Source organism: Motacilla alba, chromosome 1A (genome assembly GCF_015832195.1).
Source record: "Motacilla alba alba isolate MOTALB_02 chromosome 1A, Motacilla_alba_V1.0_pri, whole genome shotgun sequence".
NCBI classification, from domain to species: Eukaryota; Metazoa; Chordata; class Aves; order Passeriformes; family Motacillidae; genus Motacilla; species Motacilla alba.
In genome coordinates, this window is record NC_052031.1 from 23,687,767 (window position 1) to 23,700,309 (window position 12,543).

A 12,543-nucleotide genomic window follows, 5' to 3' on the forward strand; every position below is an offset into this window, starting at 1 on the left:
TGATTTGATTGGTCTCAGTGGTTTTTCTACTGTTAGAGAAGCAGGTGACTATACTAATACTGATGTAGTTGTCCTTAGGGGTAAAGATGCAATCCTTAAGTGCAAAGCAGCATCTGCAAAGGCACCAGAAGGGCAGACTGTCATGCAGAGGAAGGGCAAGTCAAGAATGACAGCAAGGGTGGCAGGGTCCATGACCTTATGGGCCAAGGAGCTGTCCCACAGGCACTCACCAAGAAGAACAGAACAGGTCCGGTGACAGCAGGGGGGTCAGCCAAGAGTGCAGATCCTCAGGGCAGGCCTTAGAGATGGGCAGTTCTGCTGTCCTACAGGACATCATGTCCATGGGTAGGGGTCAGGGCTGAGTGTACAGATGATAAATACAGTCTCCGTGGACAACCCCTTGAGCAATTTTAACAGAATTCACTGCCTTTAGATGCCTCTGAGTTTCTTTTTTTTTTTTTCCCCACGTACAGGTTGCTGAACTTTCCCAGCAGCTGGACATGGAGTCTAAAAAAAGCATGCAGCTAGAAGCCCAAAACCGGGAATTGCGGGAAGAGCTATCTACCCTGCATGGGAACTGTGAAAAACTGGAGAAGAGCAAATGCCAGCTGAAAGAAGAAGTGGCAAAACTCCAACATCACTTGGAGACTAACATGGTGGATCACAGCCAAATAGAACAGTATAAAAGAGAGGTTGATGAACGAGCAGGCCAAGAAATAAGACAAAAACTACAAGAAGTCAATCTGTTTTTGCAAGTGAGTGACTTTCTGATGTGTGTCTGTAGGCACTCTGTAGACTCTGGTTGTGGTCACCATTTTTTAGTGTTTTGCTTGCAGTATGTTAGTGCTGTACTTGTGTGTGTCAATGTCTGTGCCAAAGGGCAGTGGGAGATGGGCATATGGTTGGGCAGGAGTGCTCTTATGGTGTGTGATGTCCCTGAAGGCAGGTCCCTGAAGCAAAAGCTTGCCCAAGGTAGGTTTCCATTCCACAGTGCTTGGGGCTGTCTCTGTCCACTGGTCTGCTTCTTCTTGCTGTTTGTGCTTGAAGAGGTGTTGCACCTTCCAGCTGTCACGGCCAGACCTACAGATCTGGTTTTGTCCTTGTACAGGGGAGAGTGCTCAGAAAACAAGTGACTGAAGGTGCAGGTGTGGACATGGGGAGGAGGTGAGGCATCTTGCTAAGGTCTTTGAGGAATCCTGTTCTCCATGCCCTGTCCTATAGAGATAATGCCCTTTCATTATTACTTTGTGGTACTGATTTGGGCTTCATCCTCAGTGAAAATAATTATTTACCCTAGTGATAGCTCCAGGGTTCTGCCTTGATTGCTGATGGTAGTGAAGAGGCACAGCTGCCTCTCTGAGCCAAGCTGGGCCCATGACCTTGGGTACATGCAATTGACAGGTGGGGAGAGTTATCTTTTTCTTTGTGGTGTTGAAGGTGCACTGTCTCCTTCAGGCACAGGCAGCCTCCCAGGACAGACTAGAACACATCAGAGCAAGTCATCATGCTTCTCTGAGAAGCCAGCTAAAAGACAGAATTAGAGATCTTGAATGTGAATTGGACAAGATCAAAAATACTCAACAAGACAGTACTTTTCCAAAAGAATGTGTACAGGCAGAAGTGGAAAAGTACAAGGAGCTGTATCTGGAGGAAGTGAAAACTAGACGATGCCTAGCAAAGAAACTGGAAAGGTAAGTCTGTGCTTTTTTTGGACTGGTAATAAGAGACTCCTTTTTCCTCATGCATGTTTCTTGTTAATTCCTCTTCTGCACCTGGCCAGCACTGAAAGCCTATGATGACATGTTTGTGGGAAAAGTACCTTAAGACCCTTCCTGATTAGCAGGCCTTCATTTCTCTTCAGTGTTTCAACAGGAACACAACTGATCATGACGTTAACAGGAGAATTTTCAAGTTGATGTTGTTTTAACTGGCAGCTTTTTTTTGCCAGTCTCTATAATCTCATCCTCTGTACAACAGACTAAATTAATTTAATGTCCTTTATTGTTTGAATAAGGTGGGCCTCTCAGAGAACAGAATTGGATTCTGTGAAGGAAAAATAGAAATTACCTTTTTTGGCTTCTGTTTAAGCAGTGGCTCTGAGCTTTGAGCTTTCCTTGGGAAGGGGGTCCAGCCCAGAGTTGTTACAGAGGTGATGTACCTTCCAGAAGCAGCTCTGTAAACACATGGCTTTCACAGAAGGCTTTCAAGCCCTCATGCTGAGCACTCCTAAGCATTGGTGACGCTGCTCCTTGCACCTAGTGTGACATCTTAGAAATGGGCCCCCCAAACACGCTCAGGTCAAATGATGTACTACTTTTGGAGGCTTTTTATCTCAGAAGTCAATAATCAAGAACCTGGAGAGTAACTTTGGGACAGTGTTGCTACCAAAGGTGACTGTTTGTGTGCTTCCAAATTTCAGAGCTAATGAGAGACTTGAAGAAGCCAATGCTAAGCTCCTCCGGGAGCGCCATAAAAGCAAATCATTAATCACAAGCAGCATTGTCAGCGGAGGTCTGGCTGCATCTCCAGTTCTGTATTCAACTGCACTGGGACATCTTGGCAACAATTTGGGACTGAGCAGAAGTCTCAGTCTAGGAGGAAGCTTCCTCACCCCAGCTGAGAACACATTATCCCCGAGAAACAGAGTTGCAGCCTTTGTGGCCAAGGTAAGCATTTTGAAATACTGTTCTCAACTCCTGCTGAAGAGTAGCCATATGCAAGGTTCTCCATTTTAGCCTGAAGTTAGAATTCATTTATTGTTCCATGCCACATTTTCTAATAGGTCAAAGCAACTGCTAATCCTCAGAACAGTGCACAGCTGTATGTTTTAAGGCTGAAGATTTTTGGTCATTAGTGTTGTAAAAATTTTCAAGAGGGTCAAGGCCATAAAATATTTAAGTCAAAGCAGTGAACTGTGCCATCACATTCTTTTAAAAGAGGAACTGTGACAAGGAGTACTGTGACATAGGGAGCTCCCAGCTAAGCTCATCATGAAATTCCAATGTATGATTTGGCTAACCCAATTTTAGAGTGGCTAACATCACGCTGAGTGACAAATCCAGTCAGACATCTCTGAGACACCTTTTTCTTCTTCCTTGATCTTCACTCCAGCAGTTTCTTCACAGAACTTGCATTAGTATGTTAATACCAACAAAAGGACTCTTCAAAAATAGGATGATATGAATGGGATGGCATAACTTTGCTTTCACACTTCATTGCAGAATACATGCTATGCGTAGGAGGCATTTGTCCTTGTAGTTCTTACCATGTGTTATTTCATGAAATGGTAAAATTACCTACTCTTTGGCAAGTCTTTGCAGCTTTCTGATTCTACAGCAATGCTGCAACCTCTGCAATGCCTCTGGTCCAAGTATGCCCTGTAATTAGCAGTCACTGTGATAGCACATGCCTCACAGGAGGCTGAACATTATGCTGTGAAAACTCCACACCAATAGTTGTAATCAGTGAGAGATCCACTTAACATGGCCAAGCTTCTCGGTTGAGTCATTGTATTCTGCTGTCAAGGGAATGTGACAAGTATTTCTTCGCTTTTAAGTCCATCTCAGTTTGATGGTCCCCCCTCATTGGAAAGAACCATGTGTCTACATAGAGCACCTGTTCTACAAAAACAAGCCAAGAGAACAGATGGCACCAAAGCAGCATTGGAAATGTGTAGCTGTGGCAGTTGCAGAGATGAACTTCTCTGTGTAGCCATGAACACTCGTTTGAGGGCAGAGGTGGACAGACATTACTGAAAGAACTCATGAAGTTGTTAGTACTGTGTCATCTGCAGGGGCTATTCTGCATACAAGCACTAGAAAGGAAGGAAAATTCAGGGACCCACTTTGAAAGGGAAATAAAGAGCAGACCAAGAGCGCTAGGGAGCACAGAACAAGAGAGGGAAAGAAAGGACAGATAGGATCAAGACATTAAAAAAAAAAAGGCAAACGAGGAAACCATTCCTTTTCTAGGCAAAAAAAGCTGCCCTAGGTTACAAGGAAAAGCTTAACAGTTTTGGCTTTTTTGGAGAAGAATGAAGAAGACAGACAGTGAAGAGAAAGAAAGTGGGAGTATTCAGTGCTTCTTAAAACTCAATTACAGCTACAGTTTTCAGATAGTCCTTTCCATTTTCATTTTCCAGAAGACACTGGGACTCTCTGAGAATCTTAAATTTTTGTCAGTATCAAGATAGAACACCTTCATGGGTTTGCTGCCTTCCCCTAAGTAGGGAAATCTAATTACAGAAATGAAATATTTCTCCAGGCTATTTCGTGGCTCATTGTTTTATACAGCTGCTAATACAGATATGTAGTTCAAACTGCTGTGTAGGCCTCTTCAATGCTTTTTGAAAAATGCTTCCAAATCTACTTGTGAAAAATATTTGAGCTGATTCCAAGACAAGTCTGCATTAGATCTGAGAATGGTGATACTGTTCCCTCTCAGTGTCCTGACTTCAAGAGCACCCATAGAGTTTCGTTCCAGAGCATGTGTGTCTCACAGCTTTGAGCATACTCTCAAGGAAGTTGTTGAACAATTATGTATGACATTTTCCCAGTCTTCAATTACTGATGTCCAGTACTTTCTTCTTAATTTGGGGGCTTCTATACCAATATTTTTCCTTCCTAGTGCAGTTTTGTTGGTAGGACTTAGTCCCCTGAAGTTCTCTCTGCTCTTGATCACAACCTATGGTTGTTGTCACCAGAGGAGCCGAGGATAATTCACTCTCACTATACACAGTTTGTCTTCTTAGGATTCCCTTTGAGCTCTAATACTGTATCAAATTCTGAAGTTTTCTTCCTTAAATAAGGGTGAGACAAACAACTGCTATACCCACAGAAAATGTACCTATTTCTTACCATTTCAACCAGGTTCTTTTAAGAGAAAGATGGAAATCTCAGCATGCCAGATTTCTGTCAATGAAAGCAGAAGGGTGGTGTCTGGGACTCAGATTTCCTGCTGTGAATTTATCTGCCTTCATACTAAATTGAGCTGCACATTCTATTGTGATAAGTCTTCCTGAAATCACCAGTTAGGGAACAACTGAGACTGTCATGGCACCACCTGTAGCCTCGAGTACCTCAATGTTCAGTGTGTTCAGGGAAGTCTTAAAACCAGGTCTTCCCTCTCTGAGTCATAAATAGGAAGTATTGTTGGTGGTCTGTGTACCAGAATTTGGAAATGTAGTGCATAGCCCAAGGCAGAGAATGTCTGTCTACTTGCTGCAAGTATTGCAAGAAGATTTTGGGACTCAAGGCCACTTGTTATACTTACAAACTGTCAAGCTTCCATCCTAACAGCTGTGCCAAAGGCTGCTGCAAATGAACGTGGGTGTCTTGATGTAGAAAAGAATAGTGAACTCTTGCTAGCTGCAACCAGTGTGAAGTGGTGCATTTATGAAACCAGTTTCCCTACATAATGTGAGAAAGGGAATGTCAGCTCCCTACGCTCTCTCTCAACTTCTGTTCCTTTTCTGGTTTCATTTTCCAGCTGCCTTCTTGTATTTTAGTGGTCTTTCTATTGTGAGCTTTTTTCCTTGCCTCATGTACATGTAGGCCATGTTCTTGTGTCTCACTGAAGACCTTTGAACTTAAGGCTGTTTGTCTTTCATCTTCAGATCCTTAATCAAAAATATGTCTCTCTTCTTTGCAGCCAGATATATGACAAGGTTTGTAGCCTGTACTGTTTAACCTTGGGTGCTATTGCAAATGTTTTGTCTATTTATGCTGCTAGGTTTGATTCAAACCTACTGAGGCATTCACATTGGCCTAAAGCTGGAGCCACTTTGAACTTGCTGGTTTCTCTTGAGTAAAAGAGGGACTTGCTGCCCAGTAGTTCTGTGCTTTGTGTCTTTGTGAAGTTATGGCTTCTGTGGTAGCTCAGCTTCTGTAAGATGGCACCGTGTGTATGGATTTCACCTCTTCTGATGGAACTTGGTTAAACTAGAGGAGAAGGCTCTTTACCACCCTTGCCTGTTCTGACAGTCAAGAAGGTCTGGGTAGCAACAGCAGTTGTGTGTGCAGTAGCAGTACTGCTCTGAAGTCGAGTTCCTAGACCCTGAGTATCATCTCATGGAGTCTTGGAGGATCCAGCTCACTGTGTGCTCAAGAAGCCCTGTGAGTAAGCAGTAAATGAACATCACCTCCTGAAACTGAATTACTGAGGTGGTGACTGCTGCAAGTGACCCAGTATGTTACTGCCTGAAGAGCTAAGCAGTGAGAGATACCTGCTCAGGACACAGACACTGACTTGAGGAATAGTGGAATTTACTGTAATGTGAAACTGCAGTGAATTCTGGAAGGATATGCTCAGCTAAGCAAAGCATATAATCATTAGCAAAGAATTATAAAGGACAAGCTCTGCAATGCACCTAATGATTACTACAAAAGAATGCCTATGGTGATAAAGAAAGATACATCACCAGTTACTCCAGTACTTTGCCATAATCCAAGTCTGAGGCACCTCAGTTGTCAGGGGAAGGTGTCACAGTGAAGGACTGGAGAACCAAGGTAAATGGGAACTCCCGTGGTGCATCCACCTTGCAGGCTACCAGGATTCCCCAACTTTGCTGTGAAAATAGCCCAGCTTTTATACTGTTAAACAAACAAGCTGACATAATGTGTAATTTCATTCACCTGTTGGCTTTCTCCCAGCACCTGGCCAGGGCTGAAGGAGAATTCAAGTCTTTGATCCTATACCCCCTTGGTTAGGCCAGATATGGCCTCATCTAGTTTGTAGATGTGGAAAGGTAGATACATGTTCTGCCAATAATGCACACATGTAACACTTGGTTAATGAGCAGAGATATAAAAATAACATTTGGTTGGAAGGTTCATCTAAGGGCCAATTGTTGAGGCCTCTTTAGGGCCTGTTGTTTAGTCCTTGGTACTTCACGTCTTCTCCAGAGGAGAAGTGGAAATATTGTCAGTCCTCAAAGGTGTATTTTCATTCAAAGACCTTTTCCGTCCTTTTCAGAGAAATCCATGTGTTGGCTTTATTTCCATGCTTCAAAAAAACTTGAGGCTTGGGGAGAGTTGTTCTTTTGGTACCACTGAGAAGAGTTTGGCTCCATCTCTGTTACCCCACGCCCCTGGTAGTTAATACACACAAACAAGGTCACCTGAGCTTTGTCTACTCCAGCATTGAAACAGTCACAGCTCTCTCACCTTTCCACATAGCTCATGTGGTCCAGGGCCTTCGCATCTTCTTAGCCATCACAGGCCATCATCTCCATTGGGGATGATATTTTTAGGTTTTATCACATTGTCCATGGGATGTAAGAATGTTTTAGAAAGTTTAGCAGTTACATTTGGGTCATATTATGTGTATTATGTCTTAACTGTATATTTGATGTATAATTCTAGGTACGACAGGAACTGGATGAAAAAATCACTAAGGAACTGAAAGAAGGTAATGTGTCATTACATTTGGAGTGTTATTAAGGGAAAAGGTGTCTATTTCTTGGCTTCTTCTATGGCTTGCAAGCCATTATTTTCAACTTCTGTTAAGTACAGAGATTTTTTTCTGCAAGCTCTCTACTTTAGACTTGAATGTGAAAAATGCCTGCTTCCCAAAATACTGCATAGAATGTTATGCACTTGCCTAGGAAAAAACAAGCAAAAAGAAAATTCATCCACTGCTCCACTCAGAAACACTTGGAGGAAGTTGCTATTCACTAGAGTTAATCTCCAGCAAAATCATCAAAGAAGCCCCCAGATTTTTAGAGATCTTTATAGACTTCAGCCATCCCTTTCTTCCCTGTACATGAATTGCATTCAGTACTAAACCATACTGTACGTATTCTCTGCTGTTAGATCTTGATTTTTCTTGCTGTGATTCATGGCTTGTCTTTGTAGCTTAGGTGTTGCAGTCAGTCTTGTTTTGAATAATTAAGAAGAACATGATCAGGGATAAAAGACAGCATTTCTTTAGGAAGAGACGGTTCAGTAGTGTTTAGGCAAACATGAGTTCAGTGCTTGCAACACGGAGCATAAAACACGCTCTGTAACTTGAGGCCAGGTGTGCAAAGAGGAAATCCACTTGCTTCATGCTAGCTGGTCCTCCAGAGTCACTGCTTTGCAGGGACTGCAGCTCTGTAGTTGTAGTGTTGTAATAAAGCATGGCTTTGAACATTTAAGGAAAGCAGACTTCAGGTTGAAGAGCTCTGCAGGGTCTGCATTAAGAAGCACTGTTAAGGGCCACTGGAGGCGTGTGGAGTCCCACAGGATGCTCAGTGTGTAGCCTCTAGCTGTCACTAGCTTTAAAAATGCGGTTGACTGATACACAAATGTGCACAAAATGTGTTTCTTCCTTTGTGCCCAGCTCTTCCCTTATTAGGTGTCCTTGGAAATTTTAAAGTCTTGTTTGGTATTGCAGACTCTTGAGTTATGCAGACTCTCAACTCTTGCAGTGCCTTATTTCTCCCTGTCTGCTATAGAAGTAACATAAGAAATCTTGTCTCTTTTCCCCTCAGCCACTGCTGAACTTGAAACTGGATGTGCTGGATCTTCCAAAAACCTTCATGTGGACCAGGATCCCCTTTGCAGAGCAATAGAGGAGTACCGTGATGTTTTAACCAAAAATTACATGATTTGAATGAAATGCTATGGAAAGGCTCTGAACCCTTTTTGCTTTTATAGAAAGCACATCTATGGTTTCCCTTCTCCCCAGTTCAGATGTGAAAACTTGTTCATTGCAGTCTGAATATAAACTCCATTAAATGGATGTCAAGCACAGTGCACCCATCTGTTGGTTTTTTTCTGCATAGCTGGTTTCTTTTGCACTCACAATAAGAACCACATCCATTTTTTCTGTCCAGGAGATTGACTGATCTGGATTCTTGAGCTTGACACAACTGTCAGAAATGTTTTCTCTTACAGTAGCTTCATTATGTTGCATTATTCGTGTTCTGTGTTTTAGCAAAAGCATTCCCTTTGCTCTGTTTAATCCTTTCCCTCAATGTGTTTGTAAGTTCTCCAGTGTTATTTCAGTGCTTAGGACATCATCTGATGTTCTTTGAGCCCAGTGCTTCAATCCTGATGCGGTACTAAGTTCTGCTAATTAACTTAGAGTGAAAGAATGAGAGGCTCTACTTCCAGCTGGAGAAAAGGGCACTTTACATTGTTGTCACTTTATGCAACATAAGTTTAAAATGACTGTGTGTAGTAGTGCCAAGACTTGTTTTATGGTCTTTTTTGGTATTTTTATTTTGTATCACGGAATGAGTGAGGTTGGAAGGGACCTCTGGAGGCTATTTTTTCTAGCCCTCCTGCTCCAGGAGCACCACCTTTAGCTAGCTTCCCAGATCTGTGTTGGTTTTTTAATTACTGAAAAAATGGAGGCTCCAAAGCCTCTATAGGCAACCTGCCTCATGATCAGTCACTGTCACAGTACATTTGAATATCATGAGGGATATTCAAACTCAGTACCTCTCATGGTATTAGTGTTGATTTCTGTATTAAAAATTGCTGCAGCTTCAGACTTTTGCAGCTCTTCCTTGAACACTTATGGTACACCTGAAAACACTTTCCGTGGGAGGGGTAGAAAAGGAGCATTAATATTATCAACACTCCTCAGTACTCTCCAGAACTTTTGTGATAGGATACCCAATCTTTTTGTTGCTGCTAGCAGCTGATGATATGGTGTCTGTAGCCCAGATGTGGTGGAAAATTGATAGCAACTATATAAGCAATTTTACTTATTTCAGGGAGTTACTGGCTTTTAATTAAGATGTGTGTTGTCATTTCCCATCTGCAAAAGTCACCAGCAGAGTATAGAACAAAGTCCCAGTTCTGGAAAAGTAAGAATAATTGTACTGAGATGAATCAATACTGAAAGAATTTTAGGGTTTTACCCACTATTTTAAGGACTTGAGTAAACAGATAGTGAGAAAAGCATTAAATGCTGCTGTAACACCCTTCCTTTTTATATGAATACATTTTTGTGAAGCTATTACACTGTATTTAATTGAACTTGATATTTAATAAACTTTGCAGTCTAGAACATGGCTTTGTTTTATTGTTCCTCTTCTTGACACTGCTTTCCACCCCTCCCCTGCTCACAGAACTCTGCAGTGCTCTCAGCTGCACCTTGCCTGTCCCCCTGTAAGAGACTGGCCTGCTACACATGACTGGCTCAAACCATCAGCTGGGTGCTTGGCCAGTGATGCAGAGCGGCCTCCCCAGTGCAGGTGGGTGTGCACACCTGAGCCTACAAACTGGGTTTGCAGATAAGGGAAGAGGCTGATAAGAGGCAAATCCTGCAAAGTGGGATAGTCCTTCTTACCATGCCAGTATCTTCCCGTACATAATGGCTCAGCTGTGAGAACTCCCTTCTGAAGTACCATAGGATGAACGTATTTATCTCAGCTGATGGGCCATGATTAATTGGCTGCAACACCTTAGAAGATGTCAATGACTCATGGAATGTCCCATGATCCAGTACTGCATCATCCAGGGGAACTACAGGGGCTTTTCCACTTAGCCTCAGCTACTAGAAACCCCATGGACCTGGTGTTTTGTGAGCTCTTTTCTCCCCACGTGATGGGTACAGTCTGCAACCACCACATCAACAGGACTGCAACTGCCAGCAAGACAAGAGAACCAACAGGCTCTCATTGGAATCTATGGGGTGGCGATACTTCTGATGGTTATTCTATTTCTCAGTCTCCCTTCTCTCCTCCTCCACTTGTCTTTTGCCTCTCTCTCTCTCTCTACCTCACATTTACTGATAAATAAAAATCTGTACTAATGCCTTTGGCATACGGTCTCGCTTGCACCTCTAGTCAGACAGCGGCTTGTCTCTAATAATTTTAATAACTGGTCAGATCTTAACAGCCAGAGGCCAGGCAAATGTGTCCTGTAGTAGAAGCTTTGTCATCTTACAAGTTTCTCACTTCATTAAATTACTAGGGCTCAGGTGGCCTATGGCAGACAGCATGGGAGCTTCAGTACTTTCATAACGAATGCTCTGCTGCTTAACGACCCAAGACGATGGAGGGCATTGCTCAGGCATACCTGTGTGTTGGAGAGTGGCATTAACAGTAGGGTAGCCTGGTAATTCCCTTTTAGCTAAGGGCCATTTTGCTGCCATCTGCACTTTGCTGTTGAAACTCAGAAAAAGCATAATTAGAACCAAACTCAAAACTATTGACACATACATGTAGTTATAAAACACTGTGCATGTCTTATCCATAAAGGAAATGGATACATACAAACATATTAATGTTTGCCTTTCTTACTCCTTTCTGCATTGACGACTTCTGTTAAATGGTGCAATCAGAAGATGCAGCATAAAACTCAAAATTACTTCATGGATGTTACAAATGATGCAAGAAGCTAAACTAGTCTCTAGACAAATCAGGAAGCTGTCCCCTTCAGCCACATAATGATCATCACTTAAATTACAGCAATCGCTCTGTTCCATTTCCAACCAGAGACTGTTTCCACTTGGATCCTGACAATTTTAATTGAATGTGAGCTGATGACTTTTCACAGAAGCTGTCTTGAAAATCAGAAGCGCAATTCCAGAGTGATCCTACCTTATTACAGTTACACAAAATAATCTTAAACCTTTCTTTTCAAAGTCCTTGACTATTTGCACTTCCTAGATCTAAACTGCACTTACGCCTGACTCTTGTATCCAGGATGAGTTAGGACAACCTGTAGAAGAAACACAGCAAAAAGCAAGAAGGCTGCTTCCGTTCAGCACTGATGAGCACACACGGTCGTGGGTTTTGCACTTTAATAATGGAAATCATTCTGCACGCTCCTACTGCTAATGATCTGATTGTTAGGAGAAAGGCTGGCCCCAGTCCTATTGACTGTTTACATCCTAATGTGCTGGTTTTTAAATCTGTTTCCAAACTGACTGAGGTTCTATTGTCTGATGTTTCCTCCACAGCATCACACATTTTCAATCAGCATCAGCTCCTTAGCCATTATCACTTCCTGCCTTGGCTTCTGTTCAGTCTTGTAACTCAGTGCAAAACAGAGCTAGACATTTGGTCTGTATGCATGAAATGGTACAGATGAGGTGGTATTTACGTGGCAGTTGGCAAGAAATGGTTTTATTAATTGGAAATGCTATAAATCAAATTTGCAACAATTATAGATAGCTAGGGGGTTTATTGCTGCATGTTTTTTCTTGGTCTTTTGCATGCACATGGCTTTGAATGCAAGCCAACCCATCCCCTGTATCAAAGGTCTCTCCATCACACACATGTTCATCAGTGTCAGTGCTGCAGACCCCAGCCATACAGCACCAGCAGCTCTGGCCAATTTGCAGAAACATGACAGCAATTTATGTGCATACAGGTTTCCCCCTGCATCATAAACAGAGATGAAGTCTGAAAATTACACAAGTGAGAATTACCAAAAATTTAAGCACAAAAATACAAAACAATAACCATAATTGAAAAGTACCATTTTAGGATAGGAAGCTTCCATATAAGATTCCAGTGCTTTAAAATACTTCTACATAGAAAATGTTTTCTCACAATTTCTCAGTATTTCTTATAAGATGAATGATTTATACAGATACAGTAAC

The 12,543-nt window shown here is 42.3% G+C and overlaps 1 protein-coding gene across 7 annotated transcripts in view; it reads left to right on the forward strand.

Moving 5' to 3' along the window:
* LOC119707980 (ankyrin repeat domain-containing protein 26-like) overlaps positions 1-9,999 on the forward strand; it is a 47,418-nt gene extending 37,419 nt beyond the window's left edge. For 6 of the 7 annotated variants that reach the window (XM_038153700.1, XM_038153698.1, XM_038153695.1 and 3 more), the window contains 5 exons: positions 474-755; positions 1,456-1,691; positions 2,420-2,666; positions 7,362-7,407; positions 8,471-9,999. In XM_038153700.1, coding sequence (XP_038009628.1) covers positions 474-755; positions 1,456-1,691; positions 2,420-2,666; positions 7,362-7,407; positions 8,471-8,592 — 933 coding nt within the window. In that variant the 3' untranslated portion in view covers positions 8,593-9,999. Of the gene's footprint in view, positions 1-473; positions 756-1,455; positions 1,692-2,419; positions 2,667-5,649; positions 5,666-7,361; positions 7,408-8,470 lie in introns of all 7 variants that reach the window. The other variant, XR_005258924.1, reaches the window with a different exon arrangement.
* Positions 10,000-12,543: the final 2,544 nt, after the last annotated feature.